The 24957-nt window shown below is 47.6% G+C and overlaps 1 protein-coding gene across 2 annotated transcripts in view; it reads right to left on the bottom strand.

Annotated features, from left to right (window-relative positions):
• SLC24A4 (solute carrier family 24 member 4) overlaps window positions 1–24261 on the bottom strand; it is a 77533-nt gene extending 53272 nt beyond the window's left edge. The window contains exons 1-2 of one of the 2 annotated variants that reach the window (XM_056547074.1): window positions 23959–24261; window positions 11636–11749 (exon numbers count right to left, since the gene is read on the bottom strand). In XM_056547074.1, the coding sequence (XP_056403049.1) occupies window positions 11636–11749; window positions 23959–24109 (265 nt within the window). In that variant the 5' untranslated portion in view covers window positions 24110–24261. The remainder of the gene's footprint in view (window positions 1–11635; window positions 11750–23958) is intronic. The other variant, XM_056547075.1, reaches the window with a different exon arrangement.
• Window positions 24262–24957: the final 696 nt, after the last annotated feature.

The raw sequence follows: 24957 nt of genomic DNA, 5'->3' as shown, positions 1-24957 counted from the left end.
ACCCTCGGTCAGGTGGTCTTGTTGCTCCTCTACCCTCGGTCAGGTGGTCTTGTTGCCCCTCTACCCTCAGTCAGGTGGTCTTGTTGCCCATCTACCCACAGTCAGGTGTCTTGTTGCCCCTCTACCCTCAGTCAGGTGGTCTTGTTGCTCCTCTACCCTTGGTCAGGTGGTCTTGTTGCCCATCTACCCTCAGTCAGGTGGTCTTGTTGCCCCTCTACCCTCGGTCAGGTGGTCTTGTTGCCCCTCTACCCTCGGTCAGGTGGTCTTGTTGCCCCTCTACCCTCGGTCAGGTGGTCTTGTTGCCCCTCTACCCTCGGTCAGGTGGTCTTGTTGCTCCTCTACCCTCGGTAAGGTGGTCTTGTTGCCCCTCTACCCTCGGTCAGGTGGTCTTGTTGCTCCTCTACCCTCGGTCAGGTGGTCTTGTTGCTCCTCTACCCTCAGTCAGGGTCTTGTTGCTCCTCTACCCTCGGTCAGGTGGTCTTGTTGCCCCTCTACCCTCGGTCAGGTGGTCTTGTTGCCCCTCTACCCTCGGTCAGGTGGTCTTGTTGCTCCTCTACCCTCGGTCAGGTGGTCTTGTTGCTCCTCTACCCTCGGTCAGGTGGTCTTGTTGCTCCTCTACCCTCGGTCAGGTGGTCTTGTTGCCCCTCTACCCTCAGTCAGGTGGTCTTGTTGCCCATCTACCCACAGTCAGGTGTCTTGTTGCCCCTCTACCCTCAGTCAGGTGGTCTTGTTGCTCCTCTACCCTTGGTCAGGTGGTCTTGTTGCCCATCTACCCTCAGTCAGGTGGTCTTGTTGCCCCTCTACCCTCGGTCAGGTGGTCTTGTTGCCCCTCTACCCTCGGTCAGGTGGTCTTGTTGCCCCTCTACCCTTGGTCAGGTGGTCTTGTTGCTCCTCTACCCTCGGTCAGGTGGTCTTGTTGCCCCTCTACCCTCAGTCAGGTGGTCTTGTTGCTCCTCTACCCTCGGTCAGGTGGTCTTGTTGCCCCTCTACCCTCAGTCAGGTGGTCTTGTTGCTCCTCTACCCTCGGTTAGGTGGTCTTGTTGCTCCTCTACCCTCGGTCAGGTGGTCTTGTTGCCCCTCTACCCTCGGTCAGGTGGTCTTGTTGCCCCTCTACCCTCGGTCAGGTGGTCTTGTTGCTCCTCTACCCTCGGTCAGGTGGTCTTGTTGCTCCTCTACCCTCGGTCAGGTGGTCTTGTTGCCCCTCTACCCTTGGTCAGGTGGTCTTGTTGCCCATCTACCCACATTCAGGTGTCTTGTTGCCCCTTTACCCTCAGTCAGGTGGTCTTGTTGTCCCTCTACCCTCAGTCAGGTGGTCTTGTTGCCCTTCTACCCTCAGTCAGGTGGTCTTGTTGCTCCTCTACCCTCGGTCAGGTGGTCTTGTTGCCCCTCTACCCTCAGTCAGGTGGTCTTGTTGCCCCTCTGCGTTCAGTCAGGTGGTCTTGTTGCTCCTCTACCCTTGGTCAGGTGGTCTTGTTGCTCCTCTACCCACAGTCAGGTGTCTTGTTGCCCCTCTGCGTTCAGTCAGGTGGTCTTGTTGCTCCTCTACCCTTGGTCAGGTGGTCTTGTTGCCCCTCTACCCACAGTCAGGTGTCTTGTTGCCCCTCTACCCTCAGTCAGGTGGTCTTGTTGCCCTTCTACCCTCGGTCAGGTGGTCTTGTTGCCCCTCTACCCGCAGTCAGGTGGTCGTGTTGCCCCTCTGCCCGCAGTGAGGTGGTCTTGTTGCCCCTCTGCCCGCAGTGAGGTGGTCTTGTTGCCCCTCTGCCCGCAGTGAGGTGGTCTTGTTGCCCCTCTGCTGTGCGGTCAGGTCACACGCAGCGTTACATGACTATTGGAGTGGAGGGGGGCGCTGTGTTTATCTGTAGTCGTCGTGTTGGATTCTCAGTTTTCCGGTGGGCGCGGTGTTAATGAGGTTTTGGAGGATGAATCTTATTGCGCTCTGTTATGCCGCCACCAAACTACGGGGAATGAATCACTGATGCCGTGACGCTGCCCGCCGCTCCCCCTCTCCCTGGATAATCAAATAATGATCCACATCGTGCCAGCCTGGTTCATACCGCGGGGGGCTCAGTGATTAAAGTGGCGGCGTCCTAATGAGCCGTTACGGATACATCAACAAGCGGCGGTCAGTAATTCATTACCAGAGTCTCCAGATTTATGTAAATGAAGATCACAGCAGAACGAGACGCTGCGCACATTCCTAATTAAGTTTGTATTCTAATTTCTTATTATGTTCAAGATCTCTGCTGTCTGTCAGTGAATAGAATCTGAGAATTTGTTACAACTCAAGCGTGGACAATTCAGTGTGTGAGCTACAAACATCAGCAGTGAAAATATCTCCCCAACCCTGATATTTTGTTACAATGTATCAGTGCAAGAAAAATACATCAGCTTGATAGTTCACTGAGGAGCCCGATGGTTCAGAGATCCTGGATGTGGTTCAAGCTGAAATATTACCAGATCTACATCCAAAGCCACAGAAGATAAAGAACATGTTCCGCATCACTGTGAGCATCAAACACCACAGTCACAGAGCACAAAATGTGGACAACATTTACTTGTAATAAATCAAATGGCTTTTATTACATAGTATGGAGCCACCTGGTGTTCAGAGGGCATAGAAAGGAGCATATCCACCTGATGAGTGCAGGAGGACACACATGCTCAGTCACTGTCCCCGTCCACCTGATGAGTGCAGGAGGACACACATGACTCAGTGACTGTACCCATCCACCTGATGAGTGCAGGAGGACACACATGCTCAGTCACTGTCCACCTGATGAGTGCAGGAGGACACACATGCTCAGTCACTGTCCCTGTTCACCTGATGAGTGCAGGAGGACACACATGATCAGTCACTGTCCCTGTCCACGTGATGAGTGCAGGAGGACACACATGCTCAGTCACTGTCCACCTGATGAGTGCAGGAGGACACACATGCTCAGTCACTGTCCCCGTCCACCTGATGAGTGCAGGAGGACACACATGCTCAGTCACTGTCCCTGTCCACCTGATGAGTGCAGGAGGACACACATGCTCAGTCACTGTCCCTGTCCACCTGATGAGTGCAGGAGGACACACATGCTCAGTCACTGTCCCTGTCCACCTGATGAGTGCAGGAGGACACACATGCTCAGTCACTGTCCCCGTCCCCCTGATGAGTGCTGGAGGACACATGCTCAGTCACTGTCCCCGTCCCCCTGATGAGCTGAGTGCTGGAGGACACACATGCTCAGTCACTGTCCCCGTCCACCTGATGAGTGCTGGAGGACACACATGCTCAGTCACTGTCCCCGTCCTCCTTATGAGCTGAGTGCTGGAGGACACACATGCTCAGTCACTGTCCCTTTCCACCTGATGAGTGCTGGAGGACACACATGCTCAGTCACTGTCCCCTTCCACCTGATGAGTGCTGGAGGACACACATGCTCAGTCACTGTCCCCGTCCACCTGATGAGTGCTGGAGGACACACATGCTCAGTCACTGTCACTGTCCACCTGGTGAGTGCTGGAGAACACACATGCTCAGTCACTGTCCCCGTCCACCTGATGAGTGCTGGAGGACACACATGCTCAGTCACTGTCCCCATCCACCTGGTGAGTGCTGGAGAACACACATGCTCAGTCACTGTCCCCGTCCACCTGATAGGTGCTGGAGGACACACATGCTCAGTCACTGTCCCCATCCACCTGATGAGTGCTGGAGGACACACATGCTCAGTCACTGTCCCCGTTCACCTGATGAGTGTTGGAGGACACACATGCTCAGTCACTGTCCCCGTCCACCTGATGAGCTGAGTGCTGGAGGACACACATGCTCAGTCACTCTCCCCGTCCACCTGATGAGCTGAGTGCTGGAGGACACACATGCTCAGTCACTCTCCCCGTCCACCTGATGAGCTGAGTCCTGGAGGACACACATGCTCAGTCACTGTCCCTTTCTACCTGAATAGTGAATGCTGGAGGACACACATGCTCAGTCACTGTCCCCACAACCCGGTATGCATAGTGATCCTCTGTCTACTGCAGGGCAGCCAATAGGAATTGCTTTCTGCTTGTCAGGAAAGGAGCAGTCAATGCCAGAGGGGGAAGGAGACTGATTCTGGGCACAGCCACCCCCTGCAGAACTAATGGGGACATATGAAAGCAAAAAAATTGATGAAAAATGTATTTTCATGTAAGTCACACTATATAATATTAGGGTAGGGTCACATGTGCTGTATTTTTCTGGGTATTTTCTGCTACTCATTGACTTCAAATGGGTAAAAAAATATGCAGCAGCAACATACGGCACGTGTCCCCCTGCCCTTATAAAACAAATATTGTCAGCATTTCAAAGACTTTTGGTGTGAAAATGTGTAACGTCATATTCTGAGACTAAGGACGAGCTCTCGCTCTCTGTTATCAGCCTGTTCAGGTTGTGGAAGCACAGATGCACTGCACTGGACTGGAAGTTTATTGTGCGTCCATAAATACCATCCCCACAGCTGCCCCTAACTCTCTGTAAATACACTGGGGGAAGCGTGGATGGACGTGGCACATGCTCGGGCACGGGGCGGCATCTAAGCTGGAAGCACGACGTAGTGCAAGGCTGGCTAATCCGGTAATTGTACTTGGCATTATCCGTGTCACACCAGCTCAGATAAGCTGAGGGATTCCTGGTTGACATTTTATCTTGGGAGTCGAGACGCCAAGAGACAGTCCAAAAAAAAAACATGGCTGCAAGAGGAGAAAACGGATAAGTGGAGGCATCGCCATACTCGTCGCAGGGGGCGGGGTCATGTGCAGACTCCTCCAAAGCTTTTAAGATCCAAGTTAGATCAATAGAGATGGCCATAAATTAAAGTGCGCAAAGGGGACAGATCAGCAGGAAACTAGTCATTGCTGGAGCCTGCGTTACAATGTGCGATCTCTTAAAGGGCCAGTCCAGTTTTATGTAACCAGTGTACAACAAACACTCTGCTTGCTGTCAGTGATTGGAAAAGATAAATACCTGTACATACCTGATATTTCTCACCGCTGAGGGTTTGCTACTATTGCATCCGGTCTAGACATTCCCCCATGACAGTGGTATCCAAACTGTGCACCTTCTGATGTTGCAGAACTACAACTCCCACCATATTCCGGGCATGCTGGCATTTGTAGTTTTGCAACCTCTGGAGGTGCACATTACAGAGGTCACTGCTTTACTAAAGTGATCTCCAATGGTTGCAAAACTACAACTCCCAGCATACCCGGACAACTCTTCAAACTGTGCACCTCCAGATGTTGCAGAACTACAACTCCCAGCATTCCCAGACAGCCAACAGCTATCTGAGCATGCTGGGAGTTGTAGTTTTGTAACATCTGGGAGGTGCACATTACTGAGGTCACTGCTTTACACCACTGATCTCCAACGGTTGCAAAACTACAACTCCCAGCATGCCCAGACAACTCTCCAAACTGAGCACCTCCAGATGTTGCAAAACTACAACTCCCAGCATTCCCAGACAGCCAACAGCTATCTGAGCATGCTGGGAGTTGTAGTTTTGTAACGTCTGGAGATGCATTTGGGGACCGCTATTCTACACCAGTGTTCTCTAGGGGTTGCAAAACTACAACTCCCAGCATGCCTGGAAGGCCATTGGCTGCCCAGGCATGCTGGGAGTTGTAGTTTTGCAACATCTGGAGGTCCACAGTTTGGAGGCCACTGCTCTACACCATTGTTCTCCATTGGTTGCAAAACTACAACTCCCAGCACGCCCTGACAGCCAACGGCTGTCCGGGCGTGCTGGGAGTTGTAGTTTTGCAACATCTGGAGGTCCTCAGCCCACTGCCCTATGACATAAAGACATCATGAACACAAATCTCTCTCCTGTTTGTTACAATGTTTCAGCGCCAGTTAAACCTATCAGTCTGGAGTCCTGGCTGGCTAGGTTGCAGAGGTCTCCTTCCGGTCCTGAAGGTTTGTTACAATGTGTCAGTTCAGATTTTTACGTATATGCAAAGCAGCACCCAGGTTGTTTCGTATCGGGCAGCATAACTAGGAATTGCTGCTCAGCCCTAACCTTAGAGGGACTAGAAGACGAAGCCATCAATAAAAACTGACAGCAATAATTATACGACAAGCCATAGGTTAACATCTGCTTGCTGTCAGTGAATGGAAACATTCATGATTACAACGTAAGGCTGAAAAAGCCTGAATCATGTTCACAGGTGCAGGATCGGTACAGTGTATCAGCGCTCTCCAGTGAAGACTGTGTCTGTTCCCTGACAGCAACTCCTCGTACGGTAGTCGCCGACTATAAGCAATTACATCCTGTATGTGCGAACGTCGCAGGAACCCTCCCCCATCCCATCTACAGAGGAATCAATGCGATCTGCCCCATTATGGGGGCATCGGGAGGACAGGAGGGGACGGCGAGCACTGCCCATCGCCACGTGAGGCATATATATATGTATAAATGTCAACCGGATACATTGCATAAAAATTGCAAAGCGTCGTAACGCAAAGAAATAAATAAAAAATAGCATTTTCCGATTTCTTAGCAACAAAAAACGCATGGGCGCGGGGGTGATGAGGGGGCAGGATCGCGAGGGACACGAATACGATACACGGATGTCCCATAATACGTATATTAACGAGACAAAAACTACGATAAAAGAGACAGAAAATCATTCTCAATTCTGTGAGTCCGTCATGTCAGCGACAAATCAACATGGCCGCCCGCAGTCAGTGCCCCCATAACAATGCCTGGGCTATCGCCATACATATAGATAGAGCCTCCATATCATTATCAGCCATAGACATCGGGGGTGATTTACTAATGCAGTGTTTCTCAACCATGGTGCCTCCAGCTGTTGCAAAACTACAACTCCCAGCATGCCCGGACAGCCAAAGACTGGAGGCACCCTGGTTGGTAAACACTGTAATAATGTGATCCAGAGTCTTTGTTCTTGAGATTTGCACCAAAATTGTGTCCGATCTTGTGACCAAAAAAAATATAAAAAACTCGAAAGACGCAATAAAAAGGGGCGTGTCTGCTGGGGGAAAAGGGGCGTGTCTGCGTTTGAGCTCTGGAAAACCTGACAGCTCAGAGCAGGTGTTAAAAGTAGCAAAACCGCCAGAAAAGCGCCAAATTATGTAAATACCGGAATGAAAATCTACCGGAATAAAAAAAAAAAATAATATATAAAAAAAAAAAAACGCCCCATTGTCTCCAGAACATTATCAGCCATAGACATGGGGGGAGATTTGTTAAATCCTGTGTAGAGGAAGTAGAACAGTCGCCCATAGCAACCAATCAGATGGCTTCTTTCACTTTTGAAAAGGGCCTGTGAGAAGTGAAAGAAGAAATCTGATTGGTTGCTATGGGCAACTGGTCACCTTTTCCTCTGCACATTTTGTAATAAATTTCCCCTTTGTTCAGCATTCCTCGTGCTATTTTGTGTCCCGGCTGGAAAAAAAACCCTCCACGTTTATTAATGGGGCTCACAATGGCCAGAATTTGGTCGCAAATCTCTCACCTACATCACATGGTGCATTTTTACCTCACAACTTTACCCCCTCACAACTTAAAGGGGTACTCCGCTGCCCCAGCTTTAGGAACATTTTGCCCCAAACGATTGGAGCGGGAAGCGGGGGTCATGACATCACGGCCACACCCCCTCATGATGTCACACCACGCCCCTTGAATACAAGTCTATGGGAGGGGGCATGACATCATGAGGGGTGTGGCCATGACGTCACAACCCCCACCGCATTCACCCAGCGTTCTAAATGAACAGTGATCGTGTGGGTCCCAGCAGCGGGACCCCTGTGATCAGACATCTTATCCTCTATCCTTTGGAATAGAATAAAATGGCGGCTCCTGTCACTCAGCGTGGAGACTCCAGGAAGACACCATCTCTCACAAAATCACATGGTGCATTTTACCCCACAACTTTACCTCACATCATCGCCTCAGAACTTTGCCCGCACCACTTTACCTCACAACTTTGGCCGCACAACTTTGCCCGCACCGCTTTACCTCACATCATCGCCTCAGAACTTTGCCGGCACCACTTTACCTCACAACTTTGCCTGCACAACTTTGCCCGCACCGCTTTACCTCACATCATCGCCTTAGAACTTTGCCCGCACAACTTTGCCTCACCACTTTGCCCGCACAACTTTACCTCACAACTTTGCCGGCACCGCTTTGCCCGCACCACTTTACCCGCACCACTTTACCTGCAACACTTTACCCGCACCACTTTACCCGCACCACTTTACCCGCACCACTTTACCCGCCCAAAATGTGACCCCCATCTCCGTCTACAAGCACAGCCACAGCAATAACAGAGGCGTAGCTTGTAGCTTCTGGGCCCCGATGCAAAATCTGCAACAGGGCCCCATATGCCAATTATAATACTGGTCTCTTATGGGGCAGATGTGTTTTGGGGCCCTCTTAGGCACCAGGGCCCCGGTGCGACTGTTACCTCTATAGCTACACCCCTGATTGGGGCAGAGGGGAATCCAAAATTCACCTTGTGGAAGAGGAAATGGCCGACCAGCTGAACAAGAAATGGATATAAAAAAGATTTTTTACACAGAGAAAGACAAAATTATTATTGGGGAGGTATTGTTGTAATTTTGGATTATAACGGCGGCCGGTGCTAGGACCACACGAACATTGCTGATCCACATAGACGACAATGTATTCTCAATAGTGAATGAATAAATTAATTAAAGTTTCTGATCTGGTGCAGAATTGTAAAATTTTGGTGACTCGTCAGAAATTTATTTTAAAAAAAAGCCATCAAAAAGTTCCATTAAAATGGCCCAAAAAAAAAATCCCCCTCACATATCCCCGTATACGGAAAAATAAAAGTGTTATAGGGGCCAGAAGAGGACGATTTTAAGAAAACTAATTTTCTTACAAAAAGTTAGAATTTTGTGAAAAAAAATGTTAGAAAAAGTAAAATAAAACCTGTATAAATTGGGTATTGTCGTAATCGTATGGACCGACAGAATAACGATAACGCGTCATTTTTATCGAAAAGTGCACTGCCTAGAAACCCCCCAAATGTTGCAAAATGCTGTTTGTTTTTTGTTTTCAATTTTGGTTTCATCGTAGATTTTGAGGTAAAATAAGTGATCTCATTTTAGAGCAGTATTTTCCCAAGCAGTGTGCCTCCAGCTGTTGCAAAACTACAACTCCCAGCATGCCCAGACAGCCGTTGGCTGTCTGGGCATGCTGGGAGTTGTAGTTTTGCAGCAGCTTAAGGCACCCTGATTTGGAAAACACTGCCCTATAGGGTTTTCATCCAACTTTTCTGTAGTCCTGAATGGCAAACCTGCTTAGTTATGCAGATGTATGGGAATAAGGGACATCTGGATACCTCCTCCCCGATGAAGCCAATACACTAGGAAAGCTGGGTAATAATCCCAAAGATTGGGGCCATATTGGAAGCCACTCAGCTTATCGAGACTCCTGAAGAGCACATATGTCCATAATTTCAATGATTTGCCTCTAGCCAATTTCTCACTGAGCAGGTTAGCCATTCAGGACTGGGAAAAGCTGGGCTACAATCCCTGTCGGGAGTACCATTAGTCCACATTGTTTGTCACTAAGCTTTCCCAGACTGCTGATTAACAATTATTACTTTTTCAAGTAACAATATGTTAGCTGCTCGTTTTATTGGTAAGTAACTGTGAAGATTAGCCATTCTGGACTGGGAAAAGCTGGTTGACAACACCTGTCAGGACTACTATTACTCCATATTGATTGTTACCAAGCTTTCTCAGATGCCTGAATAACAATCATTACCTATTTTAGAAACAATATGTTAATTGCTCGTTTATCGGTGTGTAACTGAGCAGATTAGCTATTCAGGACTGGGAAAAGCTGGGTGACAACACCTGTCGGTACTAATATTACTCCATATTGCTTGTCACCAAGCTTTCCCAGACTTATGAATAACAATTATTACCTATTTAAGGTAGCATGCTGGGAGTTGTAGTTTTGCAACAGCTGGAGGCACCCTGGTTGGGAGACTTTGGTTTAGGGTGTACAGGACGGCACTGATAACAGAACTCCCTCCTGCTCGCTGTCAGAATTGCGCATTCTTTGGCCTCGGGCCGGTAACGTTCTCTCCAGTTTCCCGTAGGGCCGGCGATCTGCAGGATTTATAGATTTATTCTGATACAATGTATATTTTATGAGTCTGCTCTACATTAGGAGAGATTGTATCACTGCGGCAGATATCAGGGGATCGTCCCTGCACCTTATATATCCCGACTTATACCCCGCAGAGCATCTGCTGTGTGTCTATGGTCAATCTAGGGGGGTGCAGCTTTGGATGTGACTGGAGAATTCATAAAGAATGAGCACAACATTACCATGACATTTACCGTCAGCCATAACATTAAAACCTAATATTGTGTCATCTAGCGATGCTGTGATCCCCAAAGCCTGACCCCATAGCCCTGTGATGTGACCCTAAGGCCCGAATTCCATATCCACGAGATGTGACCCTAAGGCTCGGAAACTACAGCCCTGTGATGTCACCCTAAGGCCCGAATTCCATATCCCTGTGATGTGACCCTAAGGCTCGGACCCTACAGCCCTGTGATGTCACCCTAAGGCCCGAATTCCATATCCATGTGATGTGACCCTAAGGCTCGGACCCTACAGCCCTGTGATGTCACCCTAAGGCCCGAATTCCATATCCATGTGATGTGACCCTAAGGCTCGGACCCTACAGCCCTGTGAGGTGTCCTTAATGCCCAGACCCCATAGCCCTGTGATGTGACCCTAAGGCCCGAATTCCATATCCATGTGATGTGACCCTAAGGCTCGGACCCTACAGCCCTGTGATGTCACCCTAAGGCCCAAATTCCATATCCATGTGATGTGACCCTAAGACCCGGACCCCATAGCCCTGTGATGTGACCCTAAGACCCGGACCCCATAACCCTATGATGTGAACCTAAGGCCTAGACCCCATAGCCCTGTGATGTGACCTCCAAAGCCTGGACCCCATGACCCTGTGATGTGACCCTAAGGCCCAGACCCCATAGCCCTGTGCTGTGACCCTAAGGCCCAGACCCCATAGCCCTGTGATGCGTCCTTAATGCCCAGACCCCATAGCCCTGTGCTGTGACCCTAAGGCCCAGACCCCATAGCCCTGTGCTGTGACCCTAAGGCCCAGACCCCATAGCCCTGTGCTGTGACCCTAAGCCCCAGACCCCATAGCCCTGTGCTGTGACCCTAAGGCCCAGACCCCATAGCCCTGTGGTGTGAGCTCCAAAGCCTGGACCCCATTACCCTGTGATGTGACCCTAAGGCTCTGACCCCACAGCCCTGTGCTATGACCCTAAGGTCCGGATCCCATGCATCCTGGTACCATTTCTTCCCCAGGTAAGTGATGCACCCGGGCGTCTACATGATGGAGAACGTCATCCATCAGACCGGGCTCTTTCTTCCATCGCTCAGATCCTAACACTTGACCATTCTTCCAGCTCCCAAGAACCGGTCACTTGTCCTTATACCCCCCACCACCAGCAGCAGGCGCCATTGTCCCCAGATAATTCATGTTATTCCCCTTCACCTGGTTTTAATGTTCTGGCCGATCACTGTCTCTATGTCTAATATAAATCATATCATGGCATTACCTGGCTCGGTGCAGTTCCTCTCAATGGACGCATTGCCTGAAGCCATCAGTCTACGGTTCCTCCATGTAATGGCGCTGGATGCCGCCGTGCGTTCCCTTGAAGATTTTCCTCGTCCTGCAGCGAGAAGAGAAATCTAATGATGTATTTCATCCTCAGTACACGGGAGAACATCAAAAGGGTCAAATCTACCAAATCCAATTTATAACCCATCCCCCTTTCCCATAGGAGGAGGCATCATGGCAGTGTTTTCCAACCAGGGTGCCTCCAGCTGTTGCAAAACTACAACTCCCAGCATGCCCGGACAGCCAAAGGCTGTCCGGGCATACTGGGAGTTGTAGTTTTGCAACAGCTGGAGGCACCCTGGTTGTGGAACACTTTTGTAATATAAGGATCCTCTCTATATAAGGTAGTGTTGGCTGTCCAGGTATACTGGGAGTTGTAGTTTTGCAACAGCTGGGGGCACCCTGGTTGCGGAACACTTTTCTAATATAAGGACCCTCTCTATATAAGGTAGTGTTGGTTGTCCGGGCATGCTGGGAGATGTAGTTTTGCAACAGCTGGAGGCACCCTGGTTGTGGAACACTTTTGTAATATAAGGATCCTCTCTATATAAGGTAGTGTTGGCTGTCCGGGTATACTGGGAGTTGTAGTTTTGCAACAGCTGGGGGCACCCTGGTTGCGGAACACTTTTCTAATATAAGGACCCTCTCTATATAAGGTAGTGTTGGTTGTCCGGGCATGCTGGGAGATGTAGTTTTGCAACAGCTGGAGGCACCCTGGTTGCAGAAAACTTTTCTAATATAAGGACCCTCTCTATATAAGGTAGTGTTGGCTGTCCGGGCATGCTGGGAGATGTAGTTTTGAAACAGCTGGATGCTCACTGTTTGGGAAACACTGCTCTAATATAAGGACCATCTCTATATAAGGTAGTGTAAGCCGACAAGGCATGCTGGGAGTTGTAGTTTTGCAACAGCTGGAGGCACCCTGGTAGGGAAACACTGCTCTAATATAAGGATCCCCTCCATATAAGAAAGTGTAGGCTGTCCGGGCATGCTGGGAGTTGTAGTTCTGAAACAGCTGGGGGAACCCTGGTAGGGAAGCACTGCTCTAATATAAGAACCCTTTCTATATAAGGAAGTGTAGGCTGTTAAGGCATGCTGGGAGTTGTAGTTTTGCAACAGCTGTAAGCACACTCACTGGGAAAAAACTTAATCACAGTGTAACCAGGCCAATTTGCCTTTCAGGAATGTGGGAGAGCTGGGTGACAATGCTGTTTAATGCTCCTTAATACAATTGCAAATCCAGTCATCCCATCTTGTACAGCAGTTAAGAGAATTTACCTAACAAGTGTTAATAAGACGGTGCCGGGTGCCTTTCCAGATTTTTGTTTTGTTTTTTAGGGTGAAAAATTAGGATTTAAGGATTAGAGGGGGATTAGCTTGTTCACAATGTCACTGACTCTGAGGAATAGAAAACTGTGCTAATTCCAGGAGTCAGCTGTTTCCAGTTTTCCACGGCAATGCACCGGCGCTTGTTATCGTGCTGATGCCGTGAGGTGAACGGGTCGGAGTTGCGGCCATTACGTACCGATCCCATACAACGTCAGGCTCTGTTCACATTTATATCACTATATCAGACGTGAACGTGGGCCAACAAGGAAGGCTTCTGCGTTCCAATCAGGTTTAATTTTTTCTTCTGCTGATACACTGTAGCAAACCCTCAGGAGGGTTTTGTGAGCTAAAAATGCCAACACCTTTTACTCCTATCGATACATTGTAACATTGTCAGATCCATAGAGAAACTCCAGTAACCAAAGCAATCTTCATTCTAGACTAGTGTTTCCCAACCAGGGTGCCTCCAGCTGTTGTAAAACTACAATTCCCAGCATGCCTTGACAGCCTACACTTCCTTATATAGAGAAGATCCTTATTTTGGAGCAGTGCTTCTCTACCAGGGTTCCTCCAGCTGTTGCAAAACTACAACTCCCAGCATGCCTTGACAGCCTACACTACCTTACATACAGAGGATCCTTAGAGCATTGTTTCTCTACCAGGGTGCCTCCAGCTGTTGCAAAACTACAACTCCCATGCCCGGACAACCAAATTTACCTAATATAGAGAGCATCCTTATATTAGAAGAGCGTTCCTCATCCAGGGTGCCTCCAGCTGTTGCAAAACTTCAACTCCCAACATGCCTGGACAGCCAACACTACCTTATATAGAGAGGGTCCTTATATTAGAAAAGTGTTCCGCAACCAGGGTGCCTCCAGCTGTTGCAAAACTACAACTCCCAGCATGCCCGGACAGCCAAAGCTGGGAGTTGTAGTTTTGCAACAGCTGGAGGCACCCTGGTTGGGAAACACTGTTCTAGACTGACACATCACTTAGTGCACTGATACATTGTACCAAACTATCAGAGTGGGAGAAATAATTTTGTGACCTATAAAGTCTGATGCACTCTTTGCTTATTCTGATACATTGTAACATCATCAGGTCAAGAGAAAATCTTTGGTAAACTAAGGCAATCTTCATTTTACATTGATACATTATAAGTGCACTGGTACATTGTACCAAACTAACCAAGCTGACACACTGCAGCGAACCCTCAGCAATCTAGACTTCAGGTTAATGCAGTTCACTTATATTGATACATTGGAACATGCTGGCAGGACAAGACTGAAACTTGAATACATAACACAGTCATGGCGGTAAATGTTGCCCCCTGAATTTTTTTTTAGAAAATGAAGTATTTCTCACAGGAAAGGATTGCAGTAACACAGGTTTTGCTATACACATGTTTATTCCCTTTGTGTGTGTATATATATATATATATATATATATATATATATATATATATATAGATCTCCTCTCCTCTATATATATATATTGCAGTAACACAGGTTTTGCTACACACATGTTTATTCCCTTTGTGTGTGTGTATATATATATATATATATATATATATATATATATATATATATATATAGATCTCCTCTCCTCTGTATATATATATATTGCAGTAACACAGGTTTTGCTATACACATGTTTATTCCCTTTGTGTGTATTGGAACTAAACCAAAAAAAGGAGGGAAACCGCATATGGCCGAAAACGCAGCCGACCGGAGGCTGCGGTTCACTCCGGTCGGCTCATAGACATGCATTAAATACGGTTCCCCTATACGGCTGAGTGCGGGCGCCACGATTAAGCCCCGACCCCTCCTCTCTGCCGTATACGGGAACCGTAAGTACAAAACGTGGTGTGAACCAAGCCTAAGCATGGACAACAAAAAGAGGAGAAGAGAACTGTCTGAGGACTTGGGAACCAAAATTGTGGAAAAATCCATCTCCAGAGATCTAGATTTGTCTTTGTCCACAGTGCGCAACATTATCAAGAAGTTTACACCCCATGGCACTGTAGATAATCTCCCTGGATGTGGACGGAAGAGAAAAATTGATGAAAGGTGTCAACGGAGGATAGTCCGGATGGTGGATAAGCAGCCCCAAACAAGTTCCAAAGATATTCAAGCTGTCCTGCAGGCTCAGGGAGCATCAGTGTCAGCGCGAACTATCTGTCGACATTTAACTGAAATGAAACACTATGGAGGAGACCCAGTAGGACCCCACTATGGAGGAGACCCAGGAGGACCCCACTATGGAGGAGACCCAGGAGGACCCCACTATGGAGGAGACCCAAGAGGACCCCGCTATGGAGGAGACCCAGGAGGACCCCACTATGGAGGAGACCCAGGAGGACCCCACTATGGAGGAGACCCAGGAGGACCCCACTATGGAGGAGACCCAGGAGGACCCCACTATGGAGGAGACCCAGGAGGACCCCACTATGGAGGAGACCCAGGAGGACCCCACTATGGAGGAGACCCAGGAGGACCCCACTATGGAGGAGACCCAGGAGGACCCCACTATGGAGGAGACCCAGGAGGACCCCACTATGGAGGAGACCCAGGAGGACCCCACTATGGAGGAGACCCAGGAGGACCCCACTATGGAGGAGACCCAGGAGGACCCCACTATGGAGGAGACCCAGGAGGACCCTACTATGGAGGAGACCCAGGAGGACCCCACTGCTGACACAGAGACATAAAGCGAGACTACATTTTACCAAAATGAACTTGAGTAACCAAAATCCTTCTGGGAAAACGTCTTGTGGACAGATGAGACCAGGATAGAGCTTTTTGGTAAAGCAAATCATTCTACTGTTTACCGAAAACGGAATGAGGCCTACAAAGAAAAGAACACAGTACCTACAGTAACATATGGGGGAGGTCAGTGATGTTTTGGGTTGTTTTGCTGGCACTGGGGGCCTTGAATGTGTACAAGACATCATGAAATCTGAGGATTACCAATGGATTTTGGGTCGCACTGTACAGCCCAGTGTCAGAAAGCTGGGTTTGTGTCCGAGATCTTGGGTCTTCCAGCAGGACAATGACCCCAAACATACGTCACAAAGCCCCAGAAATGGAGACAACAAAGCGCTGGAGAGTTCTGAAGTGTCAGCAATGAGTCCAGATCTAAATCCCATTAATCACCTGTGGAGAGATCTTATAATTACTGTTGGGAAAAGGCGCCTTCCAATAAGAGACCTGGAGCAGTTTGTAAAGGAAGAGTCCAACATTCCGGCTGAGAGGTGTAAGAAGCTTATTGATGCTTATAGGAAGAGTGGTCCAACATTCCGGCTGAGAGGTGTAAGAAGCTTATTGATGGTTATAGGAAGAGTGGTCCAACATTCCGGCTGAGAGGTGTAAGGAGCTTATTGATGGTTATAGGAAGAGTGGTCCAACATTCCGGCTGAGAGGTGTAAGAAGCTTATTGATGCTTATAGGAAGAGTGGTCCAACATTCCGGCTGAGAGGTGTAAGAAGCTTATGGATGGTTATAGGAAGAGTGGTCCAACATTCCGGCTGAGAGGTGTAAGAAGCTTATTGATGGTTATAGGAAGAGTGGTCCAACATTCCGGCTGAGAGGTGTAAGAAGCTTATTGATGGTTATAGGAAGAGTGGTCCAACATTCCGGCTGAGAGGTGTAAGAAGCTTATTGATGGTTATAGGAAGAGTGGTCCAACATTCCGGCTGAGAGGTGTAAGAAGCTTATGGATGGTTATAGGAAGAGTGGTCCAACATTCCGGCTGAGAGGTGTAAGAAGTTTATTGATGGTTATAGGAAGAGTGGTCCAACATTCCGGCTGAGAGGTGTAAGAAGCTTATTGATGGTTATAGGAAGAGTGGTCCAACATTCCGGCTGAGAGGTGTAAGAAGCTTATTGATGGTTATAGGAAGACACTGATTTCACTTATTTTTTCCAAAGGGTGTGCAACCAAATATTAAGTTAAGGTGCCAATAATTTTGTCCAGACCATTTTTGGAGTTTGGTGACATTATGTCCAATTTGCTTTTTTTCCTCCTTTTTTTGTTTAGTTCCAATACACACAAAGGGAATAAACATGTGTATAGCAAAACATGTGTTACTGCAATCCTTTCCTGTGAGAAATACTTCATTATATAGAAAAATGTCAGGGGGGACAACATTTACGGCCATGACTGTATGTGCACTGGTACACTGTACCAAACTATCAGAGCGGGGACAATCATTCAGGGACCCCCAAGCGGATACATATTATTGGGATTTTGTGAGCCAAACAATCTGCACTCCAAGATGATACATTGTAACAATCTACCAGATCAAGAAAACTTCTGCAACCTAACCAATCTTCATTCTAGACTAGTGGTCTCCAATCTGTGGACCTCCAGCTGTTGCAAAACTTCAACTCCCAGCATGCCCGGACACATGCTGGGAGTTGTATTTTTGCAGAAGCATTAGGCACCCTGGTTTGGTAAACACTGCCCTATAGGATTTTCATCCAGCTTTTCTATAGTCCTGAATGTCAAACTTGCTTAGTTATGGAGACCTATATGAATAAGGGACGTCCGGATGCCTCCTCCCCAATAATAAAGCCAATACACTAGGAAAGCTGGGTAACAGTCCCAAAGATTGGGAACATATTGGCAACCTCCCAGCTTTCTGAGACTCCTGAAGAGCACATAAGTCTACTGTTTCCATGAGTTGCCTCTAGCCACTTTCTCACTGAGCAGATTAGCCATTCAGGACTGGGAAAAGCTGGGTGACAACCCCTGTCGGAAATACTATTAGTCGACATTGGCTGTCACCAAGCTTTCCCAGACTCCTGAATAACAATGATCACCTATTTAAGTAGCAATACGTTAGCTGCTCGTTTTATCGGTGTGTAACTGAGAAGATTAGCCGTTCAGGCCTGGGAAAAGCTGGTTGATAACCCCTGTTGGGACTACTTTTACTCCATATTGGCTGTCTGGGCATGCTGAGAGTTGTTATATTGCAACAGCTGGAGGTCCACAGTTTGAAGGCCACTGTTCTAGACTGACACATTACAAGTGCGCTGGTAAATTGTACCAAACTATCAGAGCTGAAGCCATAATTTTGTAAGATAACCAGTCTAATTAACTAACTGTGGACCTCCAGCTGTTGCAAAACTACAACTCCCAGCATGCCCAGACAGCCGTTGGCTGTCCGGGCATGCTGGGAGTTGTAGTTTTGCAGCAGTTATAGGCACCCTGGTTTGGAAAACACTGCCCTATAGGATTTTCATCCAGCTTTTCCATAGTCCTGAATGGCAAAGTTGCTTAGTTATTCAGACCTATGGGAATAAGGGACGTCCAGATGCCTCCTCCCCGATAATAAAGCCAATACACTAGGAAACCACCCAGCTTTCTGAGACTCCTGAAGAGCACATACATCTATTGTTTCCATAAGTTGCCTCTAACTAATTTTACTTACTCTGATACATTGTAACATGAAGAGAGAAACTTCTGTAACCTATCAACCTAGACTCCAGCCTGATACACTGTAGCAAACCCTCAGGAGCGGGAAATTTGAAAGCTAAAGAATTGATACAATTTATATGTACTGACACATTGTAACAAACTAACAGGACAGAAGAGATTTGTTCTGCTAATGTGTTTGGCTCACAGAGGATTGCCAGGTAAGAATGTTTCCATTCACTGACAGCAAACAGATTTGTTACATTGTTACATTGAGAGACGCAGCCTACCAGAAAGTCTCACAACATTTCGTTACATAAGCAGGAAGCGATTTTTTTTTACATAAGACCGGACCGGCACTTTAAGCCGTGATTCAATTTATTGTTGACAAGAACTGCGCCAAAGATTCATGTGACCCCCCCCCACCCCCCACCCCGCACCACCGCAGTGCATCAATAGGCCCCGGAACGCGTCATTCGGCCTCCTCATAACACAACAGCGCTGAGTCACATGACATTTACCAATTTTAATTAAGAGAAATGAACACATGGTCCTTGATTAAAAAATGAAGAAGAAAAAAAAAAAATTCCCAACGGGACAAAAAAAGGAAATGAAGCGCCGCAGCAGCTCAGGGGGCCGAGGCGCTCCTTCATCAGACTGCACACATCTCGCCATATGCTTTACTGATATCTGTTCCTGGGAAAGCTGAGTGACAACACGGCTACGAGTACAACTCTGGCAGGGATTGTCATCCAGCTTTCTCAGACACCTGAACAGCAAATACGTTGTGTTTAATAGTGATATGTCCTATATTTCTATATTATGAGACAGATTGGCCGTTTAGGTGTCTAGGAAAGCTGGGTGATGACTCCTGAGGTAGCTGTAAGGTCACATAGCAGTGGTGGCCCGGTTTTCATCCAGCTTTCCCAGAGACCTGAAGAGCAAATATGCCTTGTTATGCAGTGATACAACCCATATTGGTGTACTCTTTGGGAGATTTGCAGTTCAGGTGTCTGGGAAAGCTGGGCAACAATTCCTGTGGGAGCTGCAATGATGATTATGGAGGGGTACAGAAAATCTTGGCAATATATGTAGATTTCATCTTACTTGGGAAGGGGATTGTTACCCAGCTTTCTCAGACACCTGAACAGAAAATATGTCATCCTATATTGTTATATTATTCAACAGATTTACTGTTCAGGTGTCTGGAAAGGCTGAATGACAACTCCAGTGGAAGCTGTAAAGGTGTTGTTGTTGTTTTTTTGTCACATAGTGGTGGTGGCCCTGTTTTCACCTGGCTTTCCCGGAGACCTGAACAGCAAAAACATTGCTTGTAATGCAATGATACATCCCATAATGCTAAATTATTAGGCAGACTTGCCATTCAGGTGTCTAGGAAAGCTGGGTGATGACTTTGTGATGTCACATTGCGGTGGGGGCCCTGTTGTGACCCAGCTTTTCCACAGACCTGAACAGCAAACATGGCATGTAACACAGTGATAAATACCATGTTGCTATACTATTCGGCAGATTTTCATTTCAGGTGTCTGGGAAAGCTGGGTGATGACTCTGGTGGGAGCTATGTTGTCACATAGTGAGGGTGGACCTGTCCTCTCCCAGCTTTTCCAGAGACCTGAAGAGCAAACATGCCTTGTCATGCAAGGATATTGCTATATTATTAGTCAGATTTGCCATTCAGGTGTCTGGGAAAGGTGGGTGATAACTCCTGTGGGTTACTACAGAGAAGTACAAAAAAAACTTTGATGTGAAGCTTTTATCTTATCAGTTTTTGGGAAATCTGTGTGACAACCAATTTGGCTGCTACTACTGCCACAACAGTAACCACTATAATTTTGCTGCAAAATTATTATTTTTCTTTTAAATTTTTTTTTATTGTAAATTTGCTTTTCAGACGTCTGGGAAAGCCGGGTTACAACCAACCAGGAGCCTTCATACTGCAACTAAGTGATGAGGCTTGAATGTGGCTTTAATAAACAGATGATCAACAATGAACAAATAAAATAAATATTAAATACTCAAACAAAAATGTACAAAAAATAATAAATAGACAAATAATGTAAAAATAAAACTAAATAATAAAACGACAAACAACAATGAACAAATAAAATAAATATTAAAGACAACAACGTACAAATGACAGAAGTTATGTTACCCAATAGGCTTTATATTAATTGTCTGCACCAAATTCTAAATTCCGTTGGCGGTGAGCGCGCCGCCCGCCCCCGTGGTCACCCGCTTCCTTGGAAAGAAATGGCGCCCGCCTCCTCAGGGTTGATTCCGATTGCCACAAATTGATTCTTCTTTGAGTTTATTTTTGAAACAAAAGCCTCAAGGTTAATCCTGCCTTGTGTGCGGCGGGAGGGCCGAGCCGCGACTTTAAACGTAGCATTACTCAGATCTCCTTTACGTAACACCGAAAGGTCAAACGGCAGCCATTACACGCCGACCTCTGATGCCTGAGCTCATTTGTGGAGAAGATCCCCCAAAGATGAAACAATGTAACAAACCTCCAGCCCACAAGAGCTCTGTATAAATAGTGCGATAAAATCAACGGATTCAGACGTTTTGTAGTTTTTATCAGCTCCTGGGAAAGCTGGGTGACCACAGCGATATGGCCTCCCTTTCTTTTAAAGAGTTTACATAAGCTGGGTGACCAGGTGACATACTTTTGTCTGTCACCCAACTTTTCCAGAATCAGATAGAACTAAGAAGAAAAAAAACCTCATCAGAAGAAATCGATTAAAGGATTTCTATATACTGGGGAGAAGCCGTTGTCTGTCCGGGCATGCTGGGAGTTGTAGTTTTGCAACAGCTGGAGGCACCCCTGAGAAATGCATCAAAAACTGTGCCAAAAATTTGAGACCAGTGTTTCCAAAACCAGTGTGCCTCCAGCTGTTGCAGTGTGTCCGGGCATGCTGGGAGTTGTAGATTTGCTACAGCTGGAGGCACGCTGGTTGGGCGACACCGAATCATGGTGTAACCAGGCAGACCTGCTATTCAGGAATCTGGGAAAGCTGGGTGACAATGCTCCCTAATACAGGTGAAGAGCCTTTCATCCAGCCTAGAGATCTCTACTCTATAGGACAGCCTCTAGCTGTTGCATAACTACAATTCCAAGAATGCCGGGAATGCTGGGAGTTGTAGTTTTGCAACAGCTGGAGGCACTTCTTCCTTGTGAATCTACAAACAAATGCATCAAAAACGGTGCCAAAAACTGCATGAGTGATTTGAGACCAGTGTTTCCCAACCACTCGAAAACTACAACTTCGACTGTTCGGCCATGCTGGGAGTTGTAGTTTTGCAACAGCTGGAGGCACCCTGAAGCAGAAGTTCTTCCCGTATATTTGAATCTACAAAGAAATGCTTCAAAAACTGCGCCAAAAACGGCATGTGTGATTTGACACCAGTGTTTCCAAAACCTGGGTGCCTCCAGCAGTTGCAAAACTACAACTCCCAGCATGCCCAGACAGCCGTTGGCTGTCCGGGCATGCTGGGAGTTGTAGTTTTGCAACAGCTGAAGGCACCCTGGTTGGGAAACACTGCTATAGAGAGATCAGACCCTTGGGCACTGCCCATAGGTTTCTACATTGTGCCACATTTTATCTAAAAGAAATCTCTGTGCAGTGCCAAAGGGTCTGATCTCTCTATAGGCCCATCATTCTGGAGATCAGCGGCAGCAAAATTAAGACGTCATTGACATTGATTGTCAATTTGACTATATGGCGACTTATTCTGCACCGTGATTGGGGTCGCGTTGAGACCCCTGACCCCGACTAAATTGATTTAGTATAGATGGGAAAAACAGCCACTTGTAGGTTACAAAGTGACCCCATTCACTTATATTTGCTGCAATACAGCACGACATGGCGATATCCATCCACACGACCAATAGTCGCCATATAGTCCTGGTCTATAGCATAACTCTTCTCCAATGTAATCTGTGCAGGGATCAGGACTATGCTGCCAACAGGGAAAAGCTCAATATCCCATATTTTATATATACAGTATTAATATATTCTATATATGAAATACAGTGAATGCACAGTCTATGAGATATATATATATTATCATAGACTGCATTCACACTGTAATCACATATATAGAATACATAATAATAATAATAGTAATATATATATATATCATAGACTGTGCATTCACTGTATTTCATATATATAGAATACATAATAATATATATATATATATATATATATATATATATATATATATATATATGTATATAGTGTATATAATTATATATTATTATTATTTTGATGTATTCTAGGCTGGGGGTGGTGACTCTTGTGTCCCTGATCTGCTGGGGGTTGTAGTGCTTACTGTAGTATCAGGTTGTACTGGGATCTTACACCTATTCCCACCATCTGTCACAGACTCAGGACATGGTGTCCCCTTCCCTTCTGCTGCCGAGTAAATCCCTCACTCCAATCAGTGTGAGCAACAGACAGCGATCTACATACGATGTGAACAGATCCCAGCGATCTACATACAATGTGAACAGATCCCAGCGATCCACATACAATGTGAACAGAAGAGCCTAATACATACACAGTAAACAGATCCCAGCGATCCTTATGCAATGTGAACAAATTCCAGCGATCCTTAGACAATGTGAACAGAGCCCAGCGATCTACAAACAATGTGAACAGATCCCAGCGATCTACATACAATGTGAACCGATCCCAGCGATCCTTATACAATCTGAACAGAAGCCAGCGATCCTCATACAATGTGAACAGATCCCAGGGATCTACATACAATGTGAACAGATCCCAACGATCCTCATACAATGTGAACAGATCCCAACGATCTTCATACAATGTGAACAGATCTCAGCGATCTACAAACTATGTAAACAGATCCCAGCGATCCTCACACAATGTGAATAGAACCCAGCGATCATTATACAATGTGAACAGATCCCAGCGATCCTCATACAATATGAAAAGATCCCAGCGATCCTCATACAATGTGAACAGATCCCAAAGATTCTCATACAATGTGAACAGATCCCAACGATCCTCATACAATGTGAACAGATCCCAACGATCTTCATACAATGTGAACAGATCCCAGCGATCTACAAACTATGTAAACAGATCCCAGCGATCCTCACACAATGTGAATAGAACCCAGCGATCATTATACAATGTGAACAGATCCCAGCGATCCTCATACAATATGAAAAGATCCCAGCGATCCTCATACCATGTGAACAGATCCCAGCGATCCATATATAATGTGAATAGAACCCAGCGATCGTCATACAATGTGAACAGATCCCAGCGATCGTCATACAATGTGAACAGATCCCAGCGATCCTCATACAATGTGAACAGATCCCAGCGATCTTACTTTGTAACCACCAACCTGCGGAGAACTGACACAATGTATCCGGGGATTCCCGCACCTGTAGGGGCTCATGGAGTGCGAGAGACCCCGTGCATGTCCTGCTCCCCCCGGGGACCCCCACACTCACCTGGTCCCTGTAGGATGCCGACCAGGCACCAGACGGAGAAGAGGAGGCAGCAGATGAGGGCGCCCTGCTGCAGCAGCCTCTCCCGGCGCTTCCTCCTGCCCATCCTCAGGAGCTCGGTCCCGGTTTGGCTGCGCGTCCTCCCTCCCGTCATGTCCCCGGCGGGTGCTGCAGGGTGCGGGGTGCTCGGAGCAGCGGAGACCCCCTAGGGCTGCTGGGCGCTGCGTAGTGATGGGCACAGGGGGCAGCGCAGGATCCCACACAGCATGGCAGCGGCACAGGGACTGACACAGGGACTGACTGATCTACACTGATCCCCGGCTGGGAGGGAGCCCTCTCCTCCTCCTCCGCCTCCTCCTGCCAATCACCGGAGGAAACTTACTCTGCATCACATGGAGGAAACCCCCAGAGCAATACCAGAGGAGGGGCCCTCACCTAGAGCCCCCCATAACAATACCAGAGGGGGGGCCCTCACCTAGAGCCCCCCATAACAATACCAGAGGAGGGGCCCTCACCTAGAGCCCCCCATAACAATACCAGAGGGGGGGGGGGCCCTCACCTAGAGCCCCCCATAACAATACCAGAGGGGGGGGCCCTCACCTAGAGCCCCCCATAACAATACCAGAGGGGGGGGGCCCTCACCTAGAGCCCCCCATAACAATACCAGAGGAGGGGCCCTCAGCTAGAGCCCCCCATAACAATACCAGAGGGGGGGGCCCTCACCTAGAGCCCCCCATAACAATACCAGAGGGGGGGCCCTCACCTAGAGCCCCCCATAACAATACCAGAGGAAGGGTCCTCACCTAGAGCCCCCTTATAACAATACCAGAAGAGGGGCCCTCACCTAGAGCCCCCCATAACAATACCAGAGGAGGGGCCCTCACCTAGAGCCCCCCCATAACAATACCAGAGGAGGGGCCCTCACCTGGAGCCCCCCCATAACAATACCAGAGGAGGGGCCCTCACCTAGAGCCCCCCCATAACAATACCAGAGGAGGGGCC

The sequence above is a fragment of the Hyla sarda genome, chromosome 11 (genome assembly GCF_029499605.1).
Source record: "Hyla sarda isolate aHylSar1 chromosome 11, aHylSar1.hap1, whole genome shotgun sequence".
NCBI lineage: Eukaryota > Metazoa > Chordata > Amphibia > Anura > Hylidae > Hyla > Hyla sarda.
Note: the sequence above shows the minus strand (reverse complement) of the source record. Positions and strands in the feature narration are given on the sequence as shown.